Here is a 25,168-nt window from a genome sequence, read left to right on the forward strand (position 1 = left end):
GCTTGGCGTCAATCTTGGGGATGGATGGGTCAGTGGGTGGTGGTTTGTTCTGTGACAGGCACATGGCTGAGCCCATACCCTGGCCCAGGTCCACTCTGTTTTGTAAAGGGTCCCCGTAGACCATGGGCTGTTGGGGCTGTGATATGAACATGGAGGCGGCCACCGTGACGCTCACCGTGGTTGCGGTTGATACCATCACATGGGGGTGCTGCTGGGTGTTCAGGTTCATTATGAGAGGCTGAATGATGGTGGAAGGGTGGCTCCCCTCGTGCCCACTGGTGTATTTGCGTGTTTCTGTGGCCAGAGAGGTAAGATCCATGCCGTGGTCAGTCATGATGATGGGAGCTGGTATAGTGGCTGTTCTCAGATCCACTGTTCTCAGATCCACCACACTCCCACCATAGATCATCTGGCCCTGCTCCACTCTCGATGTCCCTGGGACAGTGGAGATCCTGCAGAGAGAGATGTTGTCCATAGACATCGAACCACGGCTGTAGGTGCTAGCTGTGGTGACCATGCTGGTGCCAACATTGACCTTTTCCACCTTCTGCATCCTATAGAAGCTGCGGTGATGAGACTGGTGGTATGGAGGGCTGTCTGGCGGACTGGCCTGTGGAGAGTAGCCATCAAATGTCAACTGTCGGCTGAATCTGGTGGGCGAGGATAAAGGTGAGGTGGCCGTGTTGACCGTCACTGGTTTGGCAGAGCTTGTGTGCTCGGTGTCCATGTAGTGGGAGTCCTGGGAGGATTGCTGTCTGAAAAGACGTGGGGATATGACTCTGTGAGATATCTGGGTCCCCTGGACCATCACTGGGGAGGTGGGCCCTGAGCCAGCCGACGGAGCCACTATGCCTGGGCTGAACGTCTGGGTGGAGATCTCGACCCTCCTGGAGGGGGAGTGACTTAGGCTCTCAGTGGGCGATGCGGAGGGGGACAGAGGGGGGCTGGAGCTCTTGTAGTACGAAGACATCTTTGGCGAGCGGGTCTCTATGACGTGCTCTGAAGATGTTGCACTGTCTCTGACTTGGACCCCTCGGTTCTCCCCTACGCTCCTCGCAACCACCTCTCTCTGGCTGTATGCCTGTGTTATCTCCGCTATCTTGCTGCACACATTTGAGACGGTTGTGGTTGAAGTGTTGGGACCTCCAGTTTGCCAACCATACATGGTGGATTGGGTGGTCGTCATCGTTTGACTAACGCTGGTCTGGGAGATGGTCACTGCATCCCGGGAATAAACCCCGTAGGCGGCTATTGTGGTGACGGCCACCACTGGAGTGATGCCATTTTTACCCGTCTGGTTCTTCATCCCTTTTGAGTAGTGTTGTGTCACCCGTACATCAGGGATCCTTCCTCCGGTCTCAGAGAAGGACACAGGTGCAGAGAGCTGAGTGGGGCTGGTGCCAGGAGTCAATAGGTCATTGGTCTGCTCAAGCAGCTTAGTGAAGGCTGACCCAGTATCTAAAAGCTGCTTATCTGGATAGGTACTGTTGTCTACTTCCACCTGCTTGTCTGCCTGCTGCTGTAACTCCAGGGCGGAGGACTGGTGCATCTTAGTAATGTTCTGGGAGGTCTGGCGGATCTCTTCGTAGATGTCTCCTGTCTCTGCTGCCTCGTTTTCATAACCAGTCTCTGCCTGCTTGTACTCGTACTCATCTTCATACTGTTGGCCGTTTGTGTCATCCTTGTATGTACTGTTGTGTCTCCCTTGTTGCTGCTGCTGTTTCTGTTGTTTCTGTTGCTGCTGCTGTTTCTGATGCTGCTGCGGTTTCTGTTGTTTCTGCAGCAACTCAGCTTTCCTCATCATTTCCTCATACACCTCCTCAGCACTCTTCAGGGGCTTGCTGCTGGAGGGAGCAGTGGTCGCCGTGGTCGTCAATGACTTCTCGGTCGGAGAGTACAGAGACATGAACGTGGGCAGGTTATATTCGCTGCCAGACTTGTAGAGTTTAGACTCGTATCCCTCAGCCTCTGAGTCAAGGCTCTGGGGGGAGTATTCCGATGCAGAGGATCGGTGGAGCTCCTCCATCTCTGCAGCCTGTCGCAGCTCCTCAGTAGGGGAGGCATCCTCGATGGGGGAGAGGTTGCTGGGGGGCGTCTTGGATCTCTCCCTGCGTCTCTGGGCCCTCAGCTCCTCTTTGTCTCTTTTGGTCTTCCTGGCCGTGCTGCGGATCCTCTGTTGCTCCAGGTCCCTCATCTTCTCTTGCTCCCGCAGCAGCTCCTCCTCCTCCCTCAGCTCATCCTCCTCAGAGGAGTCCTCGATGGTGGGCAGCAGGGAGCCATGGGAGCGGTGCCGGGCTTTCCTCTGCTGCTTGGCGTCCTCCAGTCTCTGTCTGCGGCTGGGGCTGCTGTCACTGTCGTCCTCCATGGAGGAGATGGAGGTGGGTGAGGTGCCAGAGTTATAGCTGGAGGTGGTGGGTGGCAGGGTGGAGGAGTACTCTCCCCTGGAGCGCTCCTCAGGAGATCCCGTCAGGCTCTCCATCTCCAGCTCGGGCTCTCGGTCCAGACTGAGGTCATTTTCATTGTTGAGCTCCATGTCATGGCTGTAGCTGTTGGTGTTGTTGAGCTCAATGGTCTTGAAGCGGCGCAGGCCCCCCAGGCCCCCCTCCTCTCCTTCCTCCGCAGAACCTTTGTAGATGTCGCTGGAGCTTTTGGTCTCCTCCTCAAAGCTGCTGGACTGGTGAGATAGGCGGCGTTTCTCTTTCATTGACTCCGAGATGTGCTTGTGTGTCTTTTTCGGTTTTTGGTAGCCGTAGCCTTCGTCCTCCTCGTCCTCCTCCTCCATGTCCTCCTCTTCTTCGTTGTCCTCGTCTGCGCTCATCTCCATGATCTGTCTCCTCATGAACTCCTCATCTGTCATTGGCTCCGGTTCGGCCACTTTCTTCTCGTCCTTGGGAGCGGCACTGCTCTTGTGCTCCCGTTTGGACTCCCAGTCCCCTCCGTCCTCCTCCTCCTCCACGATGTCCTCCAGCTCCTCATCAGAGTCGTAGGCCTCGGGGGTGATGGACAGCGACCGGGGCCTCTGCTCTCGGTGGTGCCTGCCCCGGCCCCGTTCGCGCTCCCTCTCCTCAGCCGGCAGGGTCTTGGACTCCAGAAGGGGCCTCATGGAGCTCTCCAGCTTGGTGATCTCGGAAGGGCTGGGGGGGCTGCCATGTCCGCTGATGCCCCTCTCGCTCAGCTTCATCTCCTCCTCCTGGATGAGGCCGGTGATCTCACTGTGTGAGCTGGAGATGCCGTCCGAGGAGTAGCCGGTGTCACTCAGGCTCTGGGGGCTCCGTGACAGGTCTTGAGTGCTGTTCTTGGTCTCCTAAGGAGGGACATAAGAAATCAGCCAAAAACAAAACAGCAGACTGGGAAAAAGACCTGAAAAAAAGACCTGAAAAACCCTGAGATGATCTTATGCAATGATAATTCTAAAATACTTATTTGTAATGTTCTGCTCTTCATTTTATTCCACCCATGCCTCACATTGAACATTGGAGAACAGTGGACATTAGAGTGGATCACTTTCATTTTGTATTCACACCAGCACTAATTCAGTACCACTAAGGCCTTGATGGCTTTGCATATTCATGGTTGTACCAATCGTAGCACATTATGTTTCAAGAGGGGCGACGGCTAAAATGGAGTGAGAGAAAAAACACATTCCTTTTCTCTGTGTGGAGTAAATCCATCAGTGCTGTGGCTGGCGCCTGCTTCGTCAGCACTACTTTTTTCTAGACGTCAATAACAAGGTGCAGGAGAAGAGGGAAGGCACAGAAAAGATTGGATGCCATTTTCAAATCATTTCAGGTACTGTGCCAATAAACTATCAATACCTTATTCCATTTCAACTCCACTAAATGTTCCTCAATAAACATCTTGCTTTACTACATAACAATAACTAAGCTTTATCAGCTGTATATCAAAATGAATTTCTAGGAGACCTAAAAGGTGACTTACGTCATAATGTCTTGACTTCTTTAGGTCTTTTGTGATTGGCTCTCCCTTCTTCTGAGTTAGTTTGGTGTCTATGGCGGGTTCCACCACCTCCTCTGACTTTGGCATAGTCTCTTCCGTGGCCTTCAGTTGTTTTGGGGGCTCATTGGAAGGTGTGGGCTGGACAGGAGCCTTTGTGTCCCCTGGTTGCTTCACTGCGAAAGGCCCGCTCCCCAGGCCTGTCTGTGGCTTCTGCTGCTGCGGCTGCATCGTTCTTGGCCCTTGCTGCTGCTGATTGGTCGATTTCAGGAAGGGCGGCTTCTGAGCTGGCTGCTGACTGGCTGGTGCCAGGTGGCGTGGAGATCCCATTGGTTGGTGCTTTGGAGACGGATGAGGAACAGGAGAGGGGTCTCCGAGTCCTCCGGACATCAGCCGCTGGGTCTGACAGTTCAGACAGAGCCACTCCCTCTTCTGAAAAACAAATCAGAAAAACAAAACAATTATATTAACCTTTTGATAAAAAAATTAAAAGAGAAAGAAAAAGAGAGACAAAGTTAGGAAGTGAAGGATGGGGAAGGGGGGTACAAAGAGGGCATGGAAGAATCTGACAAGAGTAGAACATCCCTCCCACATTCCATGTACATCTCCACTGTGATTCTGTGGATAAAGAAAAGAGTGACAGCATGGCTTCCCTGGGATTATGTCTGTGGGTCTCTGAGTAGAAAGTCGTACTGTCTATTGGCAGGCAGCCACCAGATCGAGAGACATCGCAACTAGCACAGTCAGTGTAGTCAGCTCAGCTATCCCCATTGAGACCGTGTCTCTGCCTCTGTTGGGCAAAACTGCCTCTGTTGGGCAAAACTAAACATGGCGGTGTTCACCTTAGCAATCTCATCTCACTAGAATAAAGACCTCCGCCATTCCTGCCATTATTGAAAGAGATCGTGATACCTCACATCTCAAAATAGGGCTACTTAATGTTAGATCCCTCACTTCAAAGGCAGTTATAGTCAATGAACTAATCACTGATCATAATCTTGATGTGATTGGTCTGACTGAAACATGGCTTAAGCCTGATGAATTTACTGTGTTAAATGAGGCCTCACCTCCTGGTTACACTAGTGACCATATCCCCTGCGCATCCCGCAAAGGTGGAGGTGTTGCTAACATTTACGATAGCAAATTTCAATTTACAAAAAAACCCCTGACGCTTTCGTCTTTTGAGCTTCTAGTCATGAAATCTATGCAGCCTACTCAATCACTTTTTTTATAGCTACTGTTTACAGGCCTCCTGGGCCATATACAGCGTTCCTCACTGAGTTCCCTGAATTCCTATCGGACCTTGTAGTCATAGCAGATAATATTCAAATTTTTGGTGACTTCAATATTCACATGGAAAAGTCCACAGACCCACTCAAAAAGGCTTTCGGAGCAATCATCGACTCAGTGGGTTTGGTCCAACATGTCTCCGGACCTACTCTCTGCCACAGTTATACTCTGGACCTAGTTTTGTCCCATGGAATAAATGTTGTGGATCTTAATGTTTTTCCTCATAATCCTGGACTATCGGACCACCATTTTATTATGTTTGCAATCGCAACAAATAATCTGCTCAGATCCCAACCAAGGAGCATCAAAAGTCATGCTATAAATTCTCAGACAACCCAAAGATACATTGATGCCCTTCCAGACTCCCTCTGCCTACCCAAGGACATCAGAGGACAAAAATCAGTTAACCACCTAAGTAACTCAATTTAACCTTGCACAATACCCTAGATGCAGTTGCAGCCCTAAAAACTAAAAACATTTGTCATAAGAAACTAGCTCCCTGGTATACAGAAAATACCCAAGGTCTGAAGCAAGCTTCCAGAAAATTGGAACGGAAATGGCGCTACACCAAACTGGAAGTCTTCCGACTAGCTTGGAAAGACAGTACCGTGCAGTATCGAAGAGCCCTCACTGCTGCTCGACGAACCTATTTTTCCAACTTAATTGAAGAAAATAAGAAAAATCCGACATTTATTTTTGATACTGTCGAAAAGCTAACTAAAAAGCAGCCTTCCCCAAGAGAGGATGGCTTTCACTTTAGCAGTAATAAATTAATGAACTTCTTTGAGGAAAAGATCATGATCATTAGAAAGCAAATTACAGACTCCTCTTTAAATCTGCGTATTCCTCCAAAGCTCAGTTGTCCTGAGTCTGCACAACTCTGCCAGGACCTAGGATCAAGGGAGACACTCAAGTGTTTTAGTACTATATATCTTGACACAATTATGAAAATAATCATGGTCTCTAAACCTTCAATCTGCATACTGGACCCTATTCCAACTAAACTACTGAAAGAGCTGCTTCCTGTGCTTGGCCCTCCTGTGTTGAACATAATAAATGGCTCTCTATCCACCAGATGTGTACCAAACTCACTAAAAGTGGCAGTAATAAAGCCTCTCTTGAAAAAGCCAAACCTTGACCCAGAAAATATAAAAAAGGATTGGCCTATATTGAATCTTCCGTTCCTCTCAAAAAAATTGAAAAAGCTGTTGCACAGCAACTCACTGCCTTCCTGAAGACAAACAATGTATATGAAATGCTTCAGTCTGGTTTTAGACCCCATCATAGCACTGAGACTGCACTTGTGAAGGTGGTAAATGACCTTTTAATGGCGTCAGACCGAGGCTCTGCATCTGTCCTCGTGCTCCTAGACCTTAGTGCTGCTTTTGATACCATCGATCACCACATTCTTTTGGAGAGATTGGAAACCCAAATTGGTCTACATGGACAAGTTCTGGCCTGGTTTAGATCTTATCTGTCGGAAAGATATCAGTTTGTTTCTGTGAATGGTTTGTCCCCTGACAAATCAACTGTAAATTTCGGTGTTCCTCAAGGTTCCGTTTTAGGACCACTATTGTTTTCACTATATATTTTACCTCTTGGGGATGTAATTCGAAAACATCATGTTAACTTTCACTGCTATGTGGATGACACACAGCTGTACATTTCAATGAAACATGGTGAAACCCCAAAATTGCCCTCGCTAGAAGCCTGTGTTTCAGACATAAGGAAGTGGATGGCTGCAAACTTTCTACTTTTAAACTCGAACAAAACAGAGATGCTTGTTCTAGGTCCCAAGAAACAAAGAGATCTTCTGTTGAATCTGACAATTAATCTTGAAGGTTGTACAGTCATCTCAAATAAAACTGTGAAGGACCTCAGCGTTACTCTGGACCCTGATCTCTCTTTTGACGAACATATCAAGACTGTTTCAAGGACAGCTTTTTTCCATCTACGTAACATTGCAAAAATCAGAAACTTTCTGTCCAAAACATTGTGCAGAAAAATTAATCCATGCTTTTTTTACTTCTAGGTTAGACTACTGCAATGCTCTACTTTCCGGCTACCCGGATAAAGCACTAAATAAACTTCAGTTAGTGCTGAATACGGCTGCTAGAATCCTGACTAGAACCAAATGTTTTTATCATATTACTCCAGTGCTAGCCTCCCTACACTGGCTTTCTGTTAAGGCAAGAGCTGATTTCAAGGTTTTACTGCTAACCTAAAAAGCATTACATGGGCTTGCTCCTACCTATCTTTCCGATTTGGTCCTGCCGTACATACCTACACGTACGCTACGGTCACAAGACACAGGCCTCCTAATTGTCCCTAGAATTTCTAAGCAAACAACTGGAGGCAGGGCTTTCTCCTATAGAGCTCCATTTTTATGGAATGGTCTGCCTACCCATGTGAGAGACGCAGACTTGGTCTCAACCTTTAAGTCTTTACTGAAGACTCATCTCTTCAGTAGGTCATATGATTGAGTGTAGTCTGGCCCAGGAGTGTGAAGGTGAATGGAAAGGCACTGGAGCAATGAACCGCCCTTGCTGTCTCTGCCTGGCCGGTTCTCCTCTCTCCACTGGGATTCTCTGTCTCTAACCCTATTACAGGGGCTGAGTCACTGGCTTACTGGTGCTCTTCCATGCCGTCCCTAGGAGGGGTGCGTCACTTGAGTGGGTTGAGTCACTGACGTGGTCTTCCTGTCTGGGTTGGCGCCCCCCCTTAGGTTGTGCCGTGGCGGAGATCTTTGTGGGCTATACTCGGCCTTGTCTCAAGAAGGTAAGTTGGTGGTTGAAGATATCCCTCTAGTGGTGTGGGGGCTGTGCTTTGGCAAAGTGGGTGGGGTTATATCCTGCCTGTTTGGCCCTGTCTGGGGATATCATCGGATGGGGCCACAGTGTCTCCTGACCCCTCCTGTCTTAGCCTCCAGTATTTATGCTGCAGTAGTTTATGTGTCGGGGGGCTGGGGTCAGTCTGTTATATCTGGAGTATTTATCCTGTCTTATCCGGTGTCCTGTGTGAATTTAAGCATACTCTCTCTAATGCTCTCTTTCTTTCTTTCTCTCTCTCTGAGGACCTGAGCCCTAGGACCATGCCTCACGACTACCTGGCATGATGACTCCTTGCTGTCCCCAGTCCACCTGGTCGTGCTGCTGCTCCAGTTTCAACTGTTCTACCTGCGGCTATGGAACCCTGACCTGTTCACCGGACGCGATACCTGTCCCAGACCTGCTGTTTTCAACTCTCTAGAGACAGCCGGAGCGGTAGAGATACTCTCAATGATCGGCTATGAAAAGCCAACTGACATTTACTCCTGTGGTGCTGACCTGTTGCACCCTCGACATCTACTGTCATTATTATTACTTGACCATGCTGGTCATCTATGAACATTTGAACCATGTTCTGTTATAATCTCCACCCGGCACAGCCAGAAGAGAACTGGCTACCCCTCATAGCCTGATTCCTCTCTAGGTTTCTTCCTAGGTTTTGGCCTTTCTAGGGAGTTTTTCCTAGCCACCGTGCTTCTACACCTGCATTGCTTGCTGTTTGGGGTTTTAGGCTGGGTTTCTGTACAGCACTTTGATATATCAGCTGATGTAAGAAGGGCTATATAAATACATTTGATTTAATTTGATTTGATTTGTTGTTTGCAATAGCCAACTTTTACAACAGACGAAGAACTAAGTTGTAAATCGAATGGTTTTGTGTAAAAGAGTGACTGAGCATGGAGAAGCAGCTGAAAGGAGGTAGGCTAGTGGATCCTGCATGCGCAGATATCTCTAAACCCAGCTAGTTGAGGTCCAGAAATTCCAGAACCACAGCCATTCGGTTTTTTTTTTAAATCAGGAAGCTATTAACATTGTTCAAAGAATCTCTATTGAATTTAGAGGGGGGTTGAGGCAACAGCAAGTCAGCATCTAAAACCAGCATGTCAACAATTAACCATCTGCGTGTTGTGCTGTCAAACACATTGAGTCCTTTCTCACTGAAGGGCAGATATATGGTGTACCGAGTAGTGGAGGAAAAAGTACCCATTTGGCATACTGATTAGAACATGACTTAAGTAAAAGTGAGTCACCAAGTAAAATACTACTTGAGTAAAAGTCTAAAAATATTTGGTTTTAAATATACTTAAGCATTAAAAGTAAATGTAATTGCTAAAATATACTTAAGTATCAAACGTAAAAGTATAAATCATTGCAAATTCCTTACATTAAGCAAACCAAACGGTACCATTTTATTAAAACTTTTTTTTTAACGAATAGCCAGGGGCACACTCCAACACTCAGACATAATTTACAAACAAAGCATGTGTGTTTAGTCAGTCTGCCAGATCAGAGGCATTATTGATGACCAGAAGTGTGTGAATTGGACTATTTTCCCATCTTACTAAGCAATCAAAATGTAACGAGTACTTTTGGGTGTCAGGGAAAATGCATGTAGTAAAACATGTATTATTTTCTTTAGGAATGTAGTGAAGTAAAAGTAAAAGTTTAGTAGTACTTTAGTATTTTTGCTTAAGTACTTTACACCACTGGTACAGAGACACTGAGAGAGAACAAGGAAGACAGGAGAGAATAGGTCAGAGAGGACTAACTGAATGGAACAGTATTGACCATTAACACCTGGCACAATTTTGAGGCTAATGTTTAAATTTCTCTCTATTCTCTCCTTTCATGCAGGTTTTCAAAAGTCAGGGAATGGTATGAACTGTGTGAACCTGTCATAGGCACGCAGCCTACAGATACATAAATATTGTATCACTCTCTGAAAAGCAGACCGGAAAAGAAAGGTAAAAGCCCTCACTAATAATACACCATCTCTTATCATCCATTTCACATCCCGAAGACTGAAATGCACCCAGTCCCCGTTTGCCCTCGTTTACCACGCATGACATCACATTGAGGGGAAAATTTTAAAAAACATTTCGGAAAGATTTACAAAAGAAATGGGATTATGGTTTCAATGAATGGATTTTTTTTCTGCTGCAGAGCAGGAGAGTACATCGTGACCAGTGATATGAGAATATACAAAGGATATTCGAGGATGAGGAAGGGATTCGCTCTTTCGGGTAAGTTTATCAAAAACAAGTAAAATCACTCAAAAGGTGTCTGGACGCCTCTATAACATTCCATTTGCGTAATAGAGATTTGGTTGTAAAAAAACAAAAATGATCCTTCAATTCATTCGGTTTGGATTAAATTCTCCAATGACACTCCCACACACTATTCTTTATCTGCACTCCAGGCTATAAAACATTATGAAGAAAACTGGTGGATGGTACAAAAAAACATTGTTACTGAAATGAGTGCAATAAGTTCATTAAGATGAAATTGTAAGACTTCAAAGTAAGCTTCCAGCCTACTGGTGATGACTGAAGGGAAAAACTGAATGTAATGAAAAAGCTACTGTCAAGACTCCACCATCAATAGTGTTGGGGGATTTTCTACTTTTCTGACCGAGATTGAATGAGGTATTGACAAAACCATAAAAGCCTCCCTCCGAGACCTGCCAAGCTGTTTAATAGTTTATTTCCGGCAGTGGGTGTTTTTCTTTCTCTTAAGTGTGATTAGCAAAGCCACAAATTGTATCCCTCTTTCTCATTTGCTAGTGGACTCATACAGATTCATCTTAATTAAGACAGAGAGCAATACTGTGGCCCCACTTTGCTATATTGTTCGGACTAAAGTAAAGTGCACTACAGCCCTTCTCATAATTGCCCGGCTACCCAGACTCTTTACGCCGGCCAAACGCTACGCCACGCCCACGGACGTTAGTTTCTTCTCCATAATAAGTCTGGATTAGAGTACCTCCCCAATCCGTCACCAAATGGGAACACGTGAACACGTGCGGGGCCGTCTGATTGTTCCAGAAACTGATGGGTTGTCCAGAGCCAGAATACACGTGTGTAAAGTGGCGGTTGGAAATTTGGCTTTGATACTCTGATTGCTTAGAGACGATCCAAACGCTGATGACTTTGTTTTGTACCAACGCCCCTCGTCACCACAAACGACTTCAACGACGGCAGTCTCAGACTAAAGTATGTAGCGAACGACAGAGCAGCTGAATAATTTACTGTGAGTCGTCAGGCTATTCTCATAGTGCACTATTATCCATGCCTTGTAGGGTATGAAGTGCTTTTCCTCACCCTAAGCTTTCTTGTATATTGAGCCTGGCAGACCTCACAATAGATCAACATGTTGTATATTGTATACCCTGGAGACCCCAAAAAAGATAACGCAGAATACAACAGAACACATCCACAATTGGATGTATATGGCGGTTCTCTCCACTTAGCCTACATCTCCCCGACACACGCAACTCTCCCTTCTCTTCTATACAATTCCCCCAGCTCCCCTTCAACGTGTGGATTGGATTCCCTTCCTTTCTTCTGTATGAAATGCATTGTACATCTGCATAAAGACCACTCGATCTCCCCTCTCTTTGTACTGTATATAGTGCAGGAGGCAGGGCCCCTCCCCCCGCCAAGCTGGAAGATAGCTATTTTTACCCAGGGTACCATTGTTCTGCTCTAGCACACACTTCCATTCCCTCCCCAGTTCTACCGCTGCTGCTCCAGGCAGCACTACACTACAGCACAGCGCCGCAAAATGGAGGAACAGGGACGACCAGAGGAAGAAGAAGAAGAGAGCCGGAGTGGCCCACCGGACACAGACGACAGAGAAATAAGAGAAGAAAAGGGGTAAACCCCCATAGTGAGTGAGGAGGAAGGGAAGCAAAGAAATAGAGGGAGGGGGATAGAAGAGTGAAATACGACGAATGAAAACGAGAGGGGGGGAGCGAGCAGTTTGGAAAAGAGAGCGGTCACAGAGATGGGGGGGTGAACAGAAGAACTAGAGGTCAGAATAAAAACATAAAGAGATGGAGAGCATGACTAGGAAGAGAGGAGAGAATCTCTACTGTAGCTGGTCAGATGATACTATACAGTAGAGAGGAGAGAATATCTACTGTAGCTGGTCATATGATAATATACAGTAGAGAGGAGAGAATCTCTACTGTAGCTGGTCAGATGATACTATACAGTAGAGAGGAGAGAAGATCTACTGTAGCTGGTCATATGATAATATACAGTAGAGAGGAGAGAAGATCTACTGTAGCTGGTCAGATGATAATATACAGTAGAGAGGAGAGAAGATCTACTGTAGCTGGTCAGATGATAATATACAGTAGAGAGGAGAGAAGATCTACTGTAGCTGGTCAGATGATAATATACAGTAGAGAGGAGATAAGATCTACTGTAGCTGGTCAGATGATAATATACAGTAGAGAGGAGAGGAGATCTACTGTAGCTGGTCAGATGATAATATACGGTAGAGAGGAGAGAAGATCTACTGTAGCTGGTCAGATGATAATATAAGGTAGAGAGGGGAGAAGATCTACTGTAGCTGGTCAGATGATAATATACAGTAGAGAGGAGAGAAGGTCTACTGTAGCTGGTCAGAGGATAATATACAGTAGAGAGGAGAGGGATATGGAGACTAGGGCTGCATCCCAAATGGCACCCTATTCCATACGGGGGCCTATAAAGTCTCCTATGACAGGGGGAGTAAAAGCCCGGTGGGATTGCTTCCTTCCACCCAGCCAACCTCTTGATGAACCTCTCAGAGCCAGAGTGAGTTATTGACTTCCATCCACACTGTATCTCCACTCCTAGGCAGGTGGCCACAGTCCAGTCCCCCATAGCTACTGTACCACCATCAGTCAAACCTCCTCTGCTAGGAACATGTTCCCCATCCCATTGACACGACTCATTATCGATCCCCCTGGTGTTAAGTGTACCTAAGCAGAGATTAGGAGGCCTCATGTGGTGTTACAATGATGCAGAGCCGATTCCATCTCCTCCTATCCCCCTCCTCTCCGTCACTCCCTCTGTCCTCTCCCCCTGTCAGTTCTCATCTGGGATATCACTACATGGCTATCTGGGCTAGTAATCAGTTAGCATTGCCTGCTACTATAGGCAGTTCCAGTATAATTCATCTGAGGACCGGCCCCTGAGTGGGCTGATGGTCCCTGGTGGGTGGGTAGGGAGGGAGGGAGTTGAATTGTCCCATTTGAACTCCTACCAAAGTCTGGTCTTATAAAGATTGTTGTCAAAGAAAAAAGGTGAGAGAGTGTGTTTGTAATCGCTGGTGGTGGTAACCAAGGGCGAGGGCAGTATTTCTGGCCATAGAGAAAAGAAGGCTTTTTGTCTGTTCACACAGCTGGGAGAGAGATAAGGTAGACCTCCAAGAGAGCAAACACCACCTCAGACTCCTCAGCCTATCATTCACACAGGGCCCTATAGAAACACGATGCCACACGAACGGGACACACACCCACGCATGCAAGCGCACACACACACACCTCCTTTACTCTCAATATTTTTTATTTTGCTCTTACTCTCTCACCCTTTCTCACACCATCACTTTCTCACACCATCAACAACCTCTCCCTCAACGTGATCAAGACAAAGGAGATGATTGTGGACTACAGGAAAAGGAGGGCCGAGCACGCCCCCATTCTCATCGACTGGGATGTAGTAGAGCAGGTTGAGAGCTTCAAGTTCCTTGGTGTCCACATCACCAACAAACTATCATGGTCCAAACACACCAAGACAGTCATGAAGAGGGCACGGCAATGCCTATTCCCCCTCAGGAGAGTTCTACAGCTGCACCATCGAGAGCATCCTAACTGGTTGCATCACCGCTTGGTATGGCAACTGCTCGGCCTCCGACCACAAGGCGCTACAGAGGGTAATTTCACCTGTTGTATTCGGCGCATGTGACAAATAAAATTAGATTCTCTCTCTCTCTCTCTCTCTCTCTCTCTCTCTCTCTCTCTCTCTCTCTCTCTCTCTCTCTCTCTCTCTCTCTCTCTCTCTCTCTCTCTCTCTCTCTCTCTCTCTCTCTCTCTCTCTCTCTCTCTCTCTCTCTCTCTCTCTCTCTCTCTCTCTCTCTCTCTCTCTCTCTCTCTCTCTCTCTCTCTCTCTCTCTCTCTCTCTCTCTCTCTCTCTCTCTCTCTCTGGGTTAAAGTGTCACTAATCAAGTTATCCACAAAGAGCTTGTCTTCCCACTTCAGTGGTTGACTGAGACTACTATCTGTTGACTGCTGAGCTTTAGAACTGCCTACCCGTGACCTGCTTTATTGAGTCGTGGGTGTCTATGGGTTTTGGGGGAGAAACATCCACTGCTGATCTGGCACCATGACTCTTCTGTTAGGACAAGTAGTAGGACTATGAATGTTTTCAAGCAGAGAAGAGCTCTGGCTCTCAGTCCTCTTGGGTAATAAATAGCATAGTGTAAAAAGAATCAGACTTTTTGTCTGAGAGTTGAGTCAGTGTGTTAGTTAGGTTGGAAAAGCCACTGAGGTCAAATTATCTTTTTGCCTAGTACATGAACTTCCAGTAGAAGTAGACCAAGCATTTCTATGAGAGAGTGTTTACTGAATACACTGTAAGGTCCTATAATGTAGACGAGGAGCAGTAGCAGGTCTCTTCTGAGAGAGAGAGAGACAGAGAGAGAGACCCTACTAGAATTTGAAGTCAAATGTCTACTGTTTGCTGATGATCTGGTGCTTCTGTCACCAACCAAGGAGGGCCTACAGCAGCACCTAGATCTTCTGCACAGATTCTGTCAGACCTGGGCCCTGACAGTAAATCTCAGTAAGCAAAAAATAATGGTGTCCCAAAAAAGGTCCAGTTGCCAGGAGCACAAATACAAATTCCATCTAGACACCGTTGCTCTAGAGCAGTGGTTCCCAAACTTTTTATAGTCCCGTACCCCCCAAACATTCAACCTCCAGCTGTACCCCCTCTAGCACCAGGGTCAGCGCACTCTCAAATCTTGTTTTTTGCCTTCATTGTAAGCCTGCCACACACACGCTATACGATACATTTATTAAATATAAGAATGAGTGTGGGTTTTTGTCACAACCCGGCTCGTGGAAAGTGACAAAGAGCTCTTATAGGACCAGGGCACAAATATCAATATAATAATAATCAATAATTTTGCTCTTTATTAAGCCATCTTACATATAAAACTTTATTTGTTCATCAAAAATTCGGAATAACTCACCACAGGTTAATGAGAAGGGTGTGCTTGAAAGGATGCACATAGCTCTGTAATGTTGGGTTGTATTGGAGAGTCTCAGTCTTAAATAATTTTCCACACACAGTCTGTGTCTGTATTTAGTTTTCATGCTAGTGAGGGCCGAGAATCCATTCTCACATAAGTATGTGGTTGCAAAGGGCATCAGTGTCTCAAAAAGGATCCGCCCCTTTTTTTCAATTTTCGCCTGCAATGACATACCCAAATCTAACTGCCTGTAGTTCAGGCCCTGAAGCAAGGATATTCATATTATTGATACCATTTGAAAGGAAACACGTTGAAGTTTGTGGAAATGTGAAAGGAATGTAGGAGAATATAACACATTAGATCTGGTAAAATATAATACAAAGAAAAAAACAACTGTATTTTTTTGTACCATCATCTTTGAAATGGAAGAAAAAGGCCATAATGTATTATTCCAGCCCATGTGCAACTTAGATTTTGGCCACTAGATGGCAGCAGCATATGTGCAACGTTTTAGACTGATCCAATGAACCATTGCATTTCTGTTCAAAATGTTGTATCAAGACTGCCCAAATGTGCCTAATTTGTTTATTAATAACTTTTCAAGTTCAAAACTGTGCACTCTCCTCAAACAATAGTATGGTATTATTTCACTGCAATAGCTACTGTAAATTGGCTAGTTATTAAGAAAAAACAAGGATTTAAGTTTTCTGCCAATATCAGATATGTCTACGTCCTGGGAAATGTTCTTGTTACTTATGTAACAGTATAGCTTCTGTCCATCTCCTCGCCCCTACCTGGGCTCAAACCTGCACACATCAACAAATGCCTCCCACAAAGCATCATTACCCATCGCTCCACAAAAGCCGCAGCCCTTGCAGGGCAAGGGGAACAACTACTTCAAGGTCTCAGAGCGAGTGATGTCACCGATTGAAACACTATTAGTGTGCACTCCGCTAACTAGCTAGCCATTTCACATTGGTTACACTTACAACCTCATGCTAATCGCATTAGCCTAAGTTAGCTCAACCGTCCCGTGGATTGGACACCGATCCCGAAGAAGTCAGCGCGATTTGCCAAGGCAAGAAACTCTGAGCGCAGCCCTATCCAGAAATCTGGCAGTGGCTTCTGATTCAATTCAATTTTCACAGAACCACTTGTTGCAAATTTGATGAGGCTCTCTTGTTCAGATATCTTTAAGTGGACTGGAGGCAGGGCATGAAAGGGATTACGAATCCAGTTGTTTGTGTCATCCGTTTCGGGAAAGTACCTGCGTAATTGCGCAACCAACTCACTCAGGTGCTTCACTATGTCACGTTTGACGTTGTCTGTAAGCTTGAGTTCATTTGCAAACAAAAATTCATACATTGATGGAAAGACCTGTGTGTTGTCCTTGTTAATGCAAACAGAAAAGAGATCCAACTTCTTAATTATAGCCTCAATTTTGTCCCGCACATTGAATATAGTTGCAGAGAGTCCCTGTAATCCTAGATTCAGATCATTCAGGTGAGAAAAAACATCACCCAGATAGGCCAGTCGTGTGAGAAACTCATCATCATGCAAGTGGTCAGACAAGTGAAAATTATGCTCAGTAAAGAAAACTTTAAGCTTGTCTCTCAATTCAAAAAAACGTGTCAATACTTTGCCCCTTGATGAGCAGTGCACTTCTGTATGTTGTAAAAGTGTTACATGGTCGCTGCCCATATCATTGCATAATGCAGAAAATACACGAGAGTTCAGCGGCCATTTTCACTGTAGTGTCCAAAACGTCTTTCAAGCTGTCAGGCATTCCCTTGGCAGCAAGAGCCTCTCGGTGGATGCTGTAGTGTACCCAAGCGACGTCAGGAGCAACTGCTTGCACGCGCATTACCACTCCACTATGTGTCAGGATTTGGCCAGGATTATTCCGGTTTTGGTCACTAGATGCCCCCATTGGGCTTTTTTGACCCTTTTGTTTTCCCTTATTTCCAGTTATTATTTTCACCTGTGCCTCGTTTCCCTTGTATGTATTTAAACCCTTAGTTTTCCTCAGTTCTTTGCTCTGTGTTTGAATGTTAGCACCCAGCCCCAGCCATGCTGTGAACTTTTGTTACTCCAGTTGGATTCTCTTGAGGTACTCTGTTTTTGTTCTCGTTTATTTATTTTCTTTGATTTTTCTTTTGAGGTTTTTTCCCTGCTGTGCTTACCACTTTTGTGGATTTACCTTGTGACTTGGAGGATATACCTTTTTTCTCTTGGAATTACTTTTGACGTTGTGGATTTATATTTTTTGCCTGAAGTACTTTCCTTTTTACTTTATTAAAACACTGTCTCAAGTATTGCTGCGTCTGCCTCATCTTCTGGGTTCTGCCGACTATTAGTGGCTCAGTTTGATAAGTGACTGTTTCTCTCACTGGAGACCCGAGTTCGTAACCGGGTCCTGACACTATGTCTCCCTGTCATGGCTTTTGCGCCATCAGTACAGATACCAACACATCTTGACCACCAAAGTCCATTTGATCTCACAAAGCTGTCCAGTACTTTAAAAATATCCTCTCCTGTTGTCCTGATTTCCAGTGGTTAGCAGAAGAGGATGTCTTCCTTAATTGACCCACCATTAACATAACTGACATATACCAGGAGCTGTTCCATGCCCGTCACGTCTGTTGACTCATCCAGCTTTAACGCAAATAATTCACTGGCTTATATGCGAAGCAGTAATTGTTTCAAAACATCTCCTGCCATGTCACTGATGCGTCGTGAAACAGTGTTGTTTGATGAAGTCATTGTCTGTATAGTTTTTTGGGCCTTTTCCCCCAGCATTGTCCCAGACATATCTGCAGCAGCAGGAATAAAAAAAAGTCCTCCACAATAGTTTGGGGCTTGCCTGTCCTATCCACTCAGTAGCTCACCATATAAGACGCTTCTAGACCCTTCTTATTAATGGTATCTGTTGCTTTTATAAATGTCTTACTACTCAAAAGTCGTCTTTATTCTCACTCAAAAATCTCCCGTGGCTTATTTTTCAAATGGTCATGTTTCGTTTCTAAATGTCTGCGCAAGAGTGAAGGTTTCCCACGAGAGAGTAACGGTTATTGTGATTGGATGTTAATTATTTGACTAGGCTACCTGTATTTCACTTTTTTTATTTTTAAATGTGAATCACATTTTTATTTGGCGTACCACCGATGACATTGCAGTTTGGGAATACCTGCCCTAGAGCACACAGAAAACTATACATACCTCAGCCTAAACATCAGCGCCACAGGTAACTTCCACAAAGCTGTAAACGATCTGAGAGACATGTGTCGTAGAATTATTGTCATCAAAAGGAGAGACTTTTACAGTTCTTCAAAACAAGTCAACTTTATTATTGAATTACTGCAGTGATAGAGCTTGTCAACGAGACCCCCATAGGTGAGAGCCCAACGAGCAGATTTGAGCCACAGCATTTTATAGCAAAGTCCATCCTCCTGGATGTTCATGACAAACAACAGATGTATGGAATGGGTCACAAGGTTAGTAATAATTCAGAAACATTGACTCATGCTATTGAATGTGGTCTTGTCTGGCTTAACACTCAAAGACATTGTAAATCTTCTGTCAGTGTTAAATCTCCCAGAGGCCCACTTGCAGTTCACACATATACAATAGAGTTATAAGAACCCTCTATTCTGTTGCATAAAACAACAATTTGATGCAATTACAGTACTATAACATAATCTTGTAATTTCTTTTCTGATTCGAGGCAAGAAGGGCCTTCTATGCCATCAAAAGGAACATAAAATTCGACATACCAATTAGGATCTGGCAAAAAATACTTGAATCAGTTATAGAACTCATTGCCCTTTAATGTTGTAAGTTCTGGGGTCCGCTCAACAACCAAGAATTCACAAAATGTGACAAACCAAATTCTGCAAAAATCTCCTCTGTGTGCAACGTAAAACACCAAATAATGCATGCAGAGCAGAATTAGGCCGATACCCGCTAATTTTCACAATCCAGAAAATAAACTTTAAATTCTACAACCACCTAAAAGGAAGCGATTCCCAAACCTTCCATAACAAAGCCATCACTTACAGAGAGATGAACCTGGAGAAGAGTCCCCTAAGTAAGCTGGTCCTGGGGCTCTGTTCACAAACACACAGACCCCACAGAGCCCCAGGACAGCAACACAATTAGACCCAACCAAATCGTGAGAAAACTAAAAGGTAATTACTTGACACATTGGAAAGAATTAACAAAAAAAACAGAGCAAACTAGAATGCTATTTGCCCCTAAACAGAGAGTACACAGTGGTAGAATACCTGACCACTTTGACTGACCCAAACGTAAGGAAAGCTTTGACTATGTACAGACTCAGTGAGCATAGCCTTGCAATTGAGAAAGGTCTCCGTAGGCAGACCTCGCACTCAAGAGAAGACAGGCTATGTACACACTGCCCACAAAATGAGGTGGAAACTGAGCTGCACTTCCTAACCTCCTGCCAAATGTATGAGATTACACAGACTGAAAAAGATTCGAAAACAAACCCAATTTTGATAAACTCCCATATCTATTGGGTGAAATACCACAGTGAATAATAACAAACACCATTGTAAATACAACCCATATTTATGTTGATTTATTTTCCCTTTTTTACTTTTTGCACATAATATGACATATGAAATGTCTTTATTCTTTTGTTTAATGTTACCTGTTATTTAAAAAAAAGAAGTTTATTTCACTTTTGTTTATTATCTCTATTATCTGTCACTTGCGTTGGCAACGTAAACATATGTTTCCCATGCCAATAAGCCCTTAAATTGAATTGAACTGAATAAGACTGAGCATACTGCTCCCCCTCAACTCAACAACACTAAGAAAAACAACTCTGGAGGACAGAGATAAAATCTATAAAAAATATACTTAGTTTGTTGAAGAAAAGCAAAAAGTGAAGGAAAACGGAACTCCTTGTAACACCATGTGTCCTCACAGTCCACTTTGTTTTGCAAGCAGTGTAGCCTGAACACTTCTATAAAAAGTGTGAAGTCATGAGTTGTTTGGCGCTGAACTCCTCCGTCTGTCTGACAAAGAGGCGGAGAAAGTGTTTACCCAACACGGTTGTCAGGGTCACCAGGAGAATGTGGTGTGACATGGCTACATAAACACACACACACACACACACACACACACACACACACACACACACACACACACACACACACACACACGCACACACACACACACACACACACACACGATGTCCTTGCTCAGTCTGCTCGGTCGTCAACCTTTCACTGCCCGACAAGATCACAGGGCTTCTGAGAGTTGCCAGCAGCGATACGGGAGACACTCCATCTCCCCTCCCTCTGCTCTTCTCTCCCTCCCTCCCTCCCTCCCTCCCTCCCTCCCTCCCTCCCTCCCTCCCTCCCTCCCTCCCTCCCTCCCTCCCTCCCTATACTGCACTCCATCAAAGTGTTTGTCTGAAGCTGCTAGTGTTGCCGCACACTGAGGACAGGACATCGCCATCCAATTATTCATCACACTTGTACAGCCGCTCTCAACAGACCTCAGAAGTGTTAGTCACAGAGAAGAGAGAGGGAGGGAGGGAGGGAGGGAGGGAGGGAGGGAGGGAGTGTGAGAGAGAAAGAGACCCAGGGGACTTTAGAGGGAGTTAGAACAGCAAAGAAGTGGTTGCCAGAGCGTGAGAGAGCGAGCGAGGGAGTGAAAGAGAGATAAAGAGGAGGGGGGATTAGATAACGACAACAATGACATAGTAAACCTGTAGCTGTGGAGAGAGACTAAAACCGAACAGCCATTACGAAGACCAGCCAGCGTCATGTGGGCGAACACAGTCCGCAGAGCTACACCGTGACTTCCGATGCTAAATACTGTACATGCACACACATGCTAACAAACACGCACACCCTCTTACAGATCTAGAGACCGAGACAGCAGCCCAGCGGAGACAGGTAGACGTTGCTGGACTGTAATGCTGACATAGCCGAGTCAGCCCAGCCGGGGAGACTAGTGTGCTCGGAGCCCGCTGGTCCATGTGACAGACTAGCCCACGAGGAGGAGACTTAGTCTGTGTCCCAAATGGCACCCTACTCCTTAGATGGTGCGTTACTCTTGACCAGAGCCCTAACGGTCAAATGTAGTACACTACATAGGGAATAGGGCGCCATTTGAGACGCCGCACACACAGTGAAATGCTGAAGGGTTTATGGAATTTCAGAGACAGCGTGTAATCTTAATCCTGCTGCCAGCACACACACACACACACACACACACACACACACACACACACACACACACACACACACACAGGGAGAAATGGCTGGATCAGGAGCGAAGGATTTTATCCAACACCTCCTTCAGCTCCTGGATGGGTTAAGGGAAAGAGGGAGGAACGAAGGGAGAAAGCGGGAGGGAGGGAGGAAGGGGTTGTAGCAGTGACTCATCCAGTCTGTTGTGACTGTGTGTATATGGGGGCGTGTAAGTGGGTCCCTTAACATCAGTACAGAACCAGATCAGGATCATTCAAAGTAGAAATGCTACTACTCCATGCAAGACATAAAGAAACAAGGGAAGTAGTAACCAGAAGACTGTGGCTTCACCTGAAAGGGCACCGTATCACCTATCTAGTGCATCACTTATGAGCAGGTACATACGGGCCACTGAAAGACAGACTTGGCTTCGAGAGAGCGTTCTCAGAGAGTGTCGCTAGCTAGCAAACTCCCCATCCATTCCCGCTGAGTATTGGGCTTACGCAATGGCAGGTTTAGCTTCCATTTCAGGGATTTAAAAGACTGGTATTATCATAACAAAAGAGGGACTCGGATTGCGTAACTCACTATCTGACAGCCAGAACAGTGTGTTTGTGCGTATGTGTGTGTGTGTGTGTGTGTGTGTGTGTGCCTACGGTGATCTGGATATCCGTCACAGAACTGAGTCTAAACCATGGGATTTCTTTACACACACGCACACACACTCCTCCTCCTCGCGACACCCTAGTATTAGGGAGTATTGTGTCGGCATGTGTGTGTGCGTGTGCGTATGTGTGTGTAGGTGGAGGTGGAGTGGGGGTGTCAGGCAACAGCTATGTAGAAAGACATTACCGGCTGAATTCAAACACTCGTTGCCTGCTGTCTACAACAGTGAGAGTATGGGAGGAGGTGATTCAAAGGAAACAGAGGGAGACAGAGGTGGTGGAGGGGGGGGGGGGTAAATGAGAAGGAGAGTGTGTACGAAGTGACTGTTTAGAATATGAGGAGAGACTGACAGAAACTCAGGAAGAGTTTGAGCTGAGCCAGGGAAAGGTGGTGGAGGGGGTGATGGCGGTGTGGAGGGAGACGAGAGGGAGCACAGCCACCCCCCCCCCTCTCTCCCTCTCCCTCCATCCTTCCGTCCTTCCATCCTGGGAGCAGTAGCGGTTAGCGGGTGAGTGCTGGGGGACGGGTGGGGCCGAGGCCGGCGTGGGCCGTGGTGCATATCTCAACGACACACATGTCTGGCATTAGGACTCTCTTTAATAGGATTAGAGTCCCGTTGGCCCGGGAGCACGGTCGTCTACAGCAGGAAGTGCCAGCAGGAGGGGGGGGGGGGGGGGGGGGGGGGCAGGAGGAGATTATCAAAGCCCCAGCGGTGCTGTAATGACGTGGAGCCAGGTCAGCTGTCACAGGGCTCGACAGGGGTCAGCAGCAGAGGTGTGTGATATGCAGGATCAGACCTCCTACCCGTGGCAGAATTTTTTTAAATATCTTGAAAGGAAGTCATAAAATCAGTATCTGACTCACGAAATAGGAACAGCAGAGGCGAGAGCAAAGGGAACGCCAGGATCTATATGTATCAAGTGTCTCATAGCAGGAGTGCTGATCTAGAATCAGTTTGGCCTTTTAGATCATAATGGATCAAGATTACATGGACAGGAGGGACCTGATTCTAGAAGCACTCCTACTCTGAGACAATGAATACATACAGCTCCAAATCTACCAAACTGTAAAGTGCATGGTGCATCGTGACCTCGGGCTAAACGAGCCCTCTCTCTCTCGCTCTCTCTCCACAGTGAAGAGGTGTTTGATATTAATTTGTTTTAATTGCTCTTGGCTCTCCTGTTTTAGTATGGAGGAGAGTGTTGTCCTCTTTGATGCTTTGAAGTGCACACTTCGACGGCGGCCGGAGGGAAGAGGCTGAGAGCGTGATCAGACACCCCAAAACGTCCTCCTCCAGAATTTAGTCTGTAAACAGCTTGATTGAGACCGATGAGGCGGAGAGAGGGAGTGAAATAAAAGAGAGAGAGAAAGCTAGAGATAGGGGGGAGAAAGAGAGGGTGATAGAGAGGGTGGGTAGAACGAGAGAAATAGAGAGAGAGAGAGAGACGGACAGGGAGAGAGGGGGGCAGAGAAACAAAAAGAAAAAGAGAAAGAGAGCAATAGAATGAGAGAGAGAGCAATAGAATGAGAGAGAGAGAGAGAGAGAGAGAGAGCAATATAATGAGAGGGAGAGAGAGAGCAATAGAATGAGAGAGAGAGAGAGAGAGAGAGAGAGAGAGAGAGAGAGAGAGAGAGAGAGAGAGAGAGAGAGAGAGAGAGAGAGAGAGAGAGCATTATAATGAGAGGGAGAGAGAGAGCAATATAATGAGAGGGAGAGAGAGAGAGCAATAGAATGAGAGGGAGAGAGAGAGCAATATAATGATAGAGAGAAAGAGAGAGCAATATAATGAGAGAGAGAGAGAGAGCAATATAATGAGAGAGAGAGAGAGAGCAATATAATGAGAGAGAGAGAGAGAGCAATATAATGAGAGAGAGAGAGAGAGCAATATAATGAGAGGGAGAGAGAGAGAGCAAAATAATGAGAGGGAGAGAGAGAGAGAGCAATAGAATGAGAGAGAAAGAGAGCAATAGAATGAGAGGGAGAGAGAGAGCAAAATAATGAGAGAGAGAGCGAGCAAAATAATGAGAGAGAGAGAGAGCGAGCAAAATAATGAGAGAAAGAGAGAGAGAGCAATAGAATGAGAGGGAGAGAGAGAGAGACAAACACAAGCACAAAGCAAAATGCAGTGCTATCTGACCCTAAGTCGACAGTACACCGTGGCTAACTATTTGACCATGGTTACTGATCAAAACCTTAGAAAAACCTTGACAAAGTACAGGCTCAGTGAGCACAGCCTTGCCATTGAGAAGGGTAGACACAGGAAAGCCTGGCTCCCTGTAGAGGAAAGGCTGTGCAACCACTGCACAACAGCAGAACCTGAGACTGAGCTACATTTCCTGACAAAATGTCAAAAATATAAAACAATTAGAGAGTGTCATTTCCCTAAATTTGAAACCCTTATTCAAGGTTTCAAAGACCTCTCTGATGAGAGTAGGCTACCAGTCCTGTTGGGGGAGGACGCAGAGAGCTGTGGGTTGGCAGCGCACTACATTGCTGCCTGCCATAAGTTGAGGGACAGTGTCTGACAGACCAATCAACCTGCACATGTCCTCTACTGTATGCTTATTGTTATTGTTCAATGTATGGTTATTTTGACCCTTGGTTATTGTTGTTACTGTTGTCCCGTTGACAATTTTGATTCTCATTTTTATATTGTAAATAAGCTTTGGCAATATGTACATTGTTACGTCATACAAATTGAATTGAATTGAGAGAGAGAAAGAGAGAGAGAGAGAGAGAGAGAGAGAGAGAGAGAGAGAGAGAGAGAGAGAGAGAGAGAGAGAGAGAGAGAGAGAGAGAGAGAGAGAGAGAGAGAGAGAGAGAGAGAGAGAGAGAGAGAGAGAGAGAGAGAGAGGAGGAGCATATTCGTCTGTGATAGATGAAAAGAGCCTTCCAAAGATGTACAGTGAATGAGTTCCACCTTATCAAGTTGGCAGCATTCTGCTCCTGGTGGAGAT

The 25,168-nt window shown here is 45.8% G+C and overlaps 1 protein-coding gene across 1 annotated transcript in view; it reads right to left on the reverse strand.

Annotated features, from left to right (window-relative positions):
- LOC120058721 (protein bassoon-like) overlaps window positions 1-25,168 on the reverse strand; it is a 128,212-nt gene that overhangs the window by 24,251 nt on the left and 78,793 nt on the right. The window contains exons 5-6 of the mRNA XM_039007464.1: window positions 3,940-4,386; window positions 43-3,304 (exon numbers count right to left, since the gene is read on the reverse strand). Of these exons, the coding sequence (XP_038863392.1) occupies window positions 43-3,304; window positions 3,940-4,386 (3,709 nt within the window). The remainder of the gene's footprint in view (window positions 1-42; window positions 3,305-3,939; window positions 4,387-25,168) is intronic.

The sequence above is a fragment of the Salvelinus namaycush genome, chromosome 14 (assembly GCF_016432855.1).
Source record: "Salvelinus namaycush isolate Seneca chromosome 14, SaNama_1.0, whole genome shotgun sequence".
NCBI lineage: Eukaryota > Metazoa > Chordata > Actinopteri > Salmoniformes > Salmonidae > Salvelinus > Salvelinus namaycush.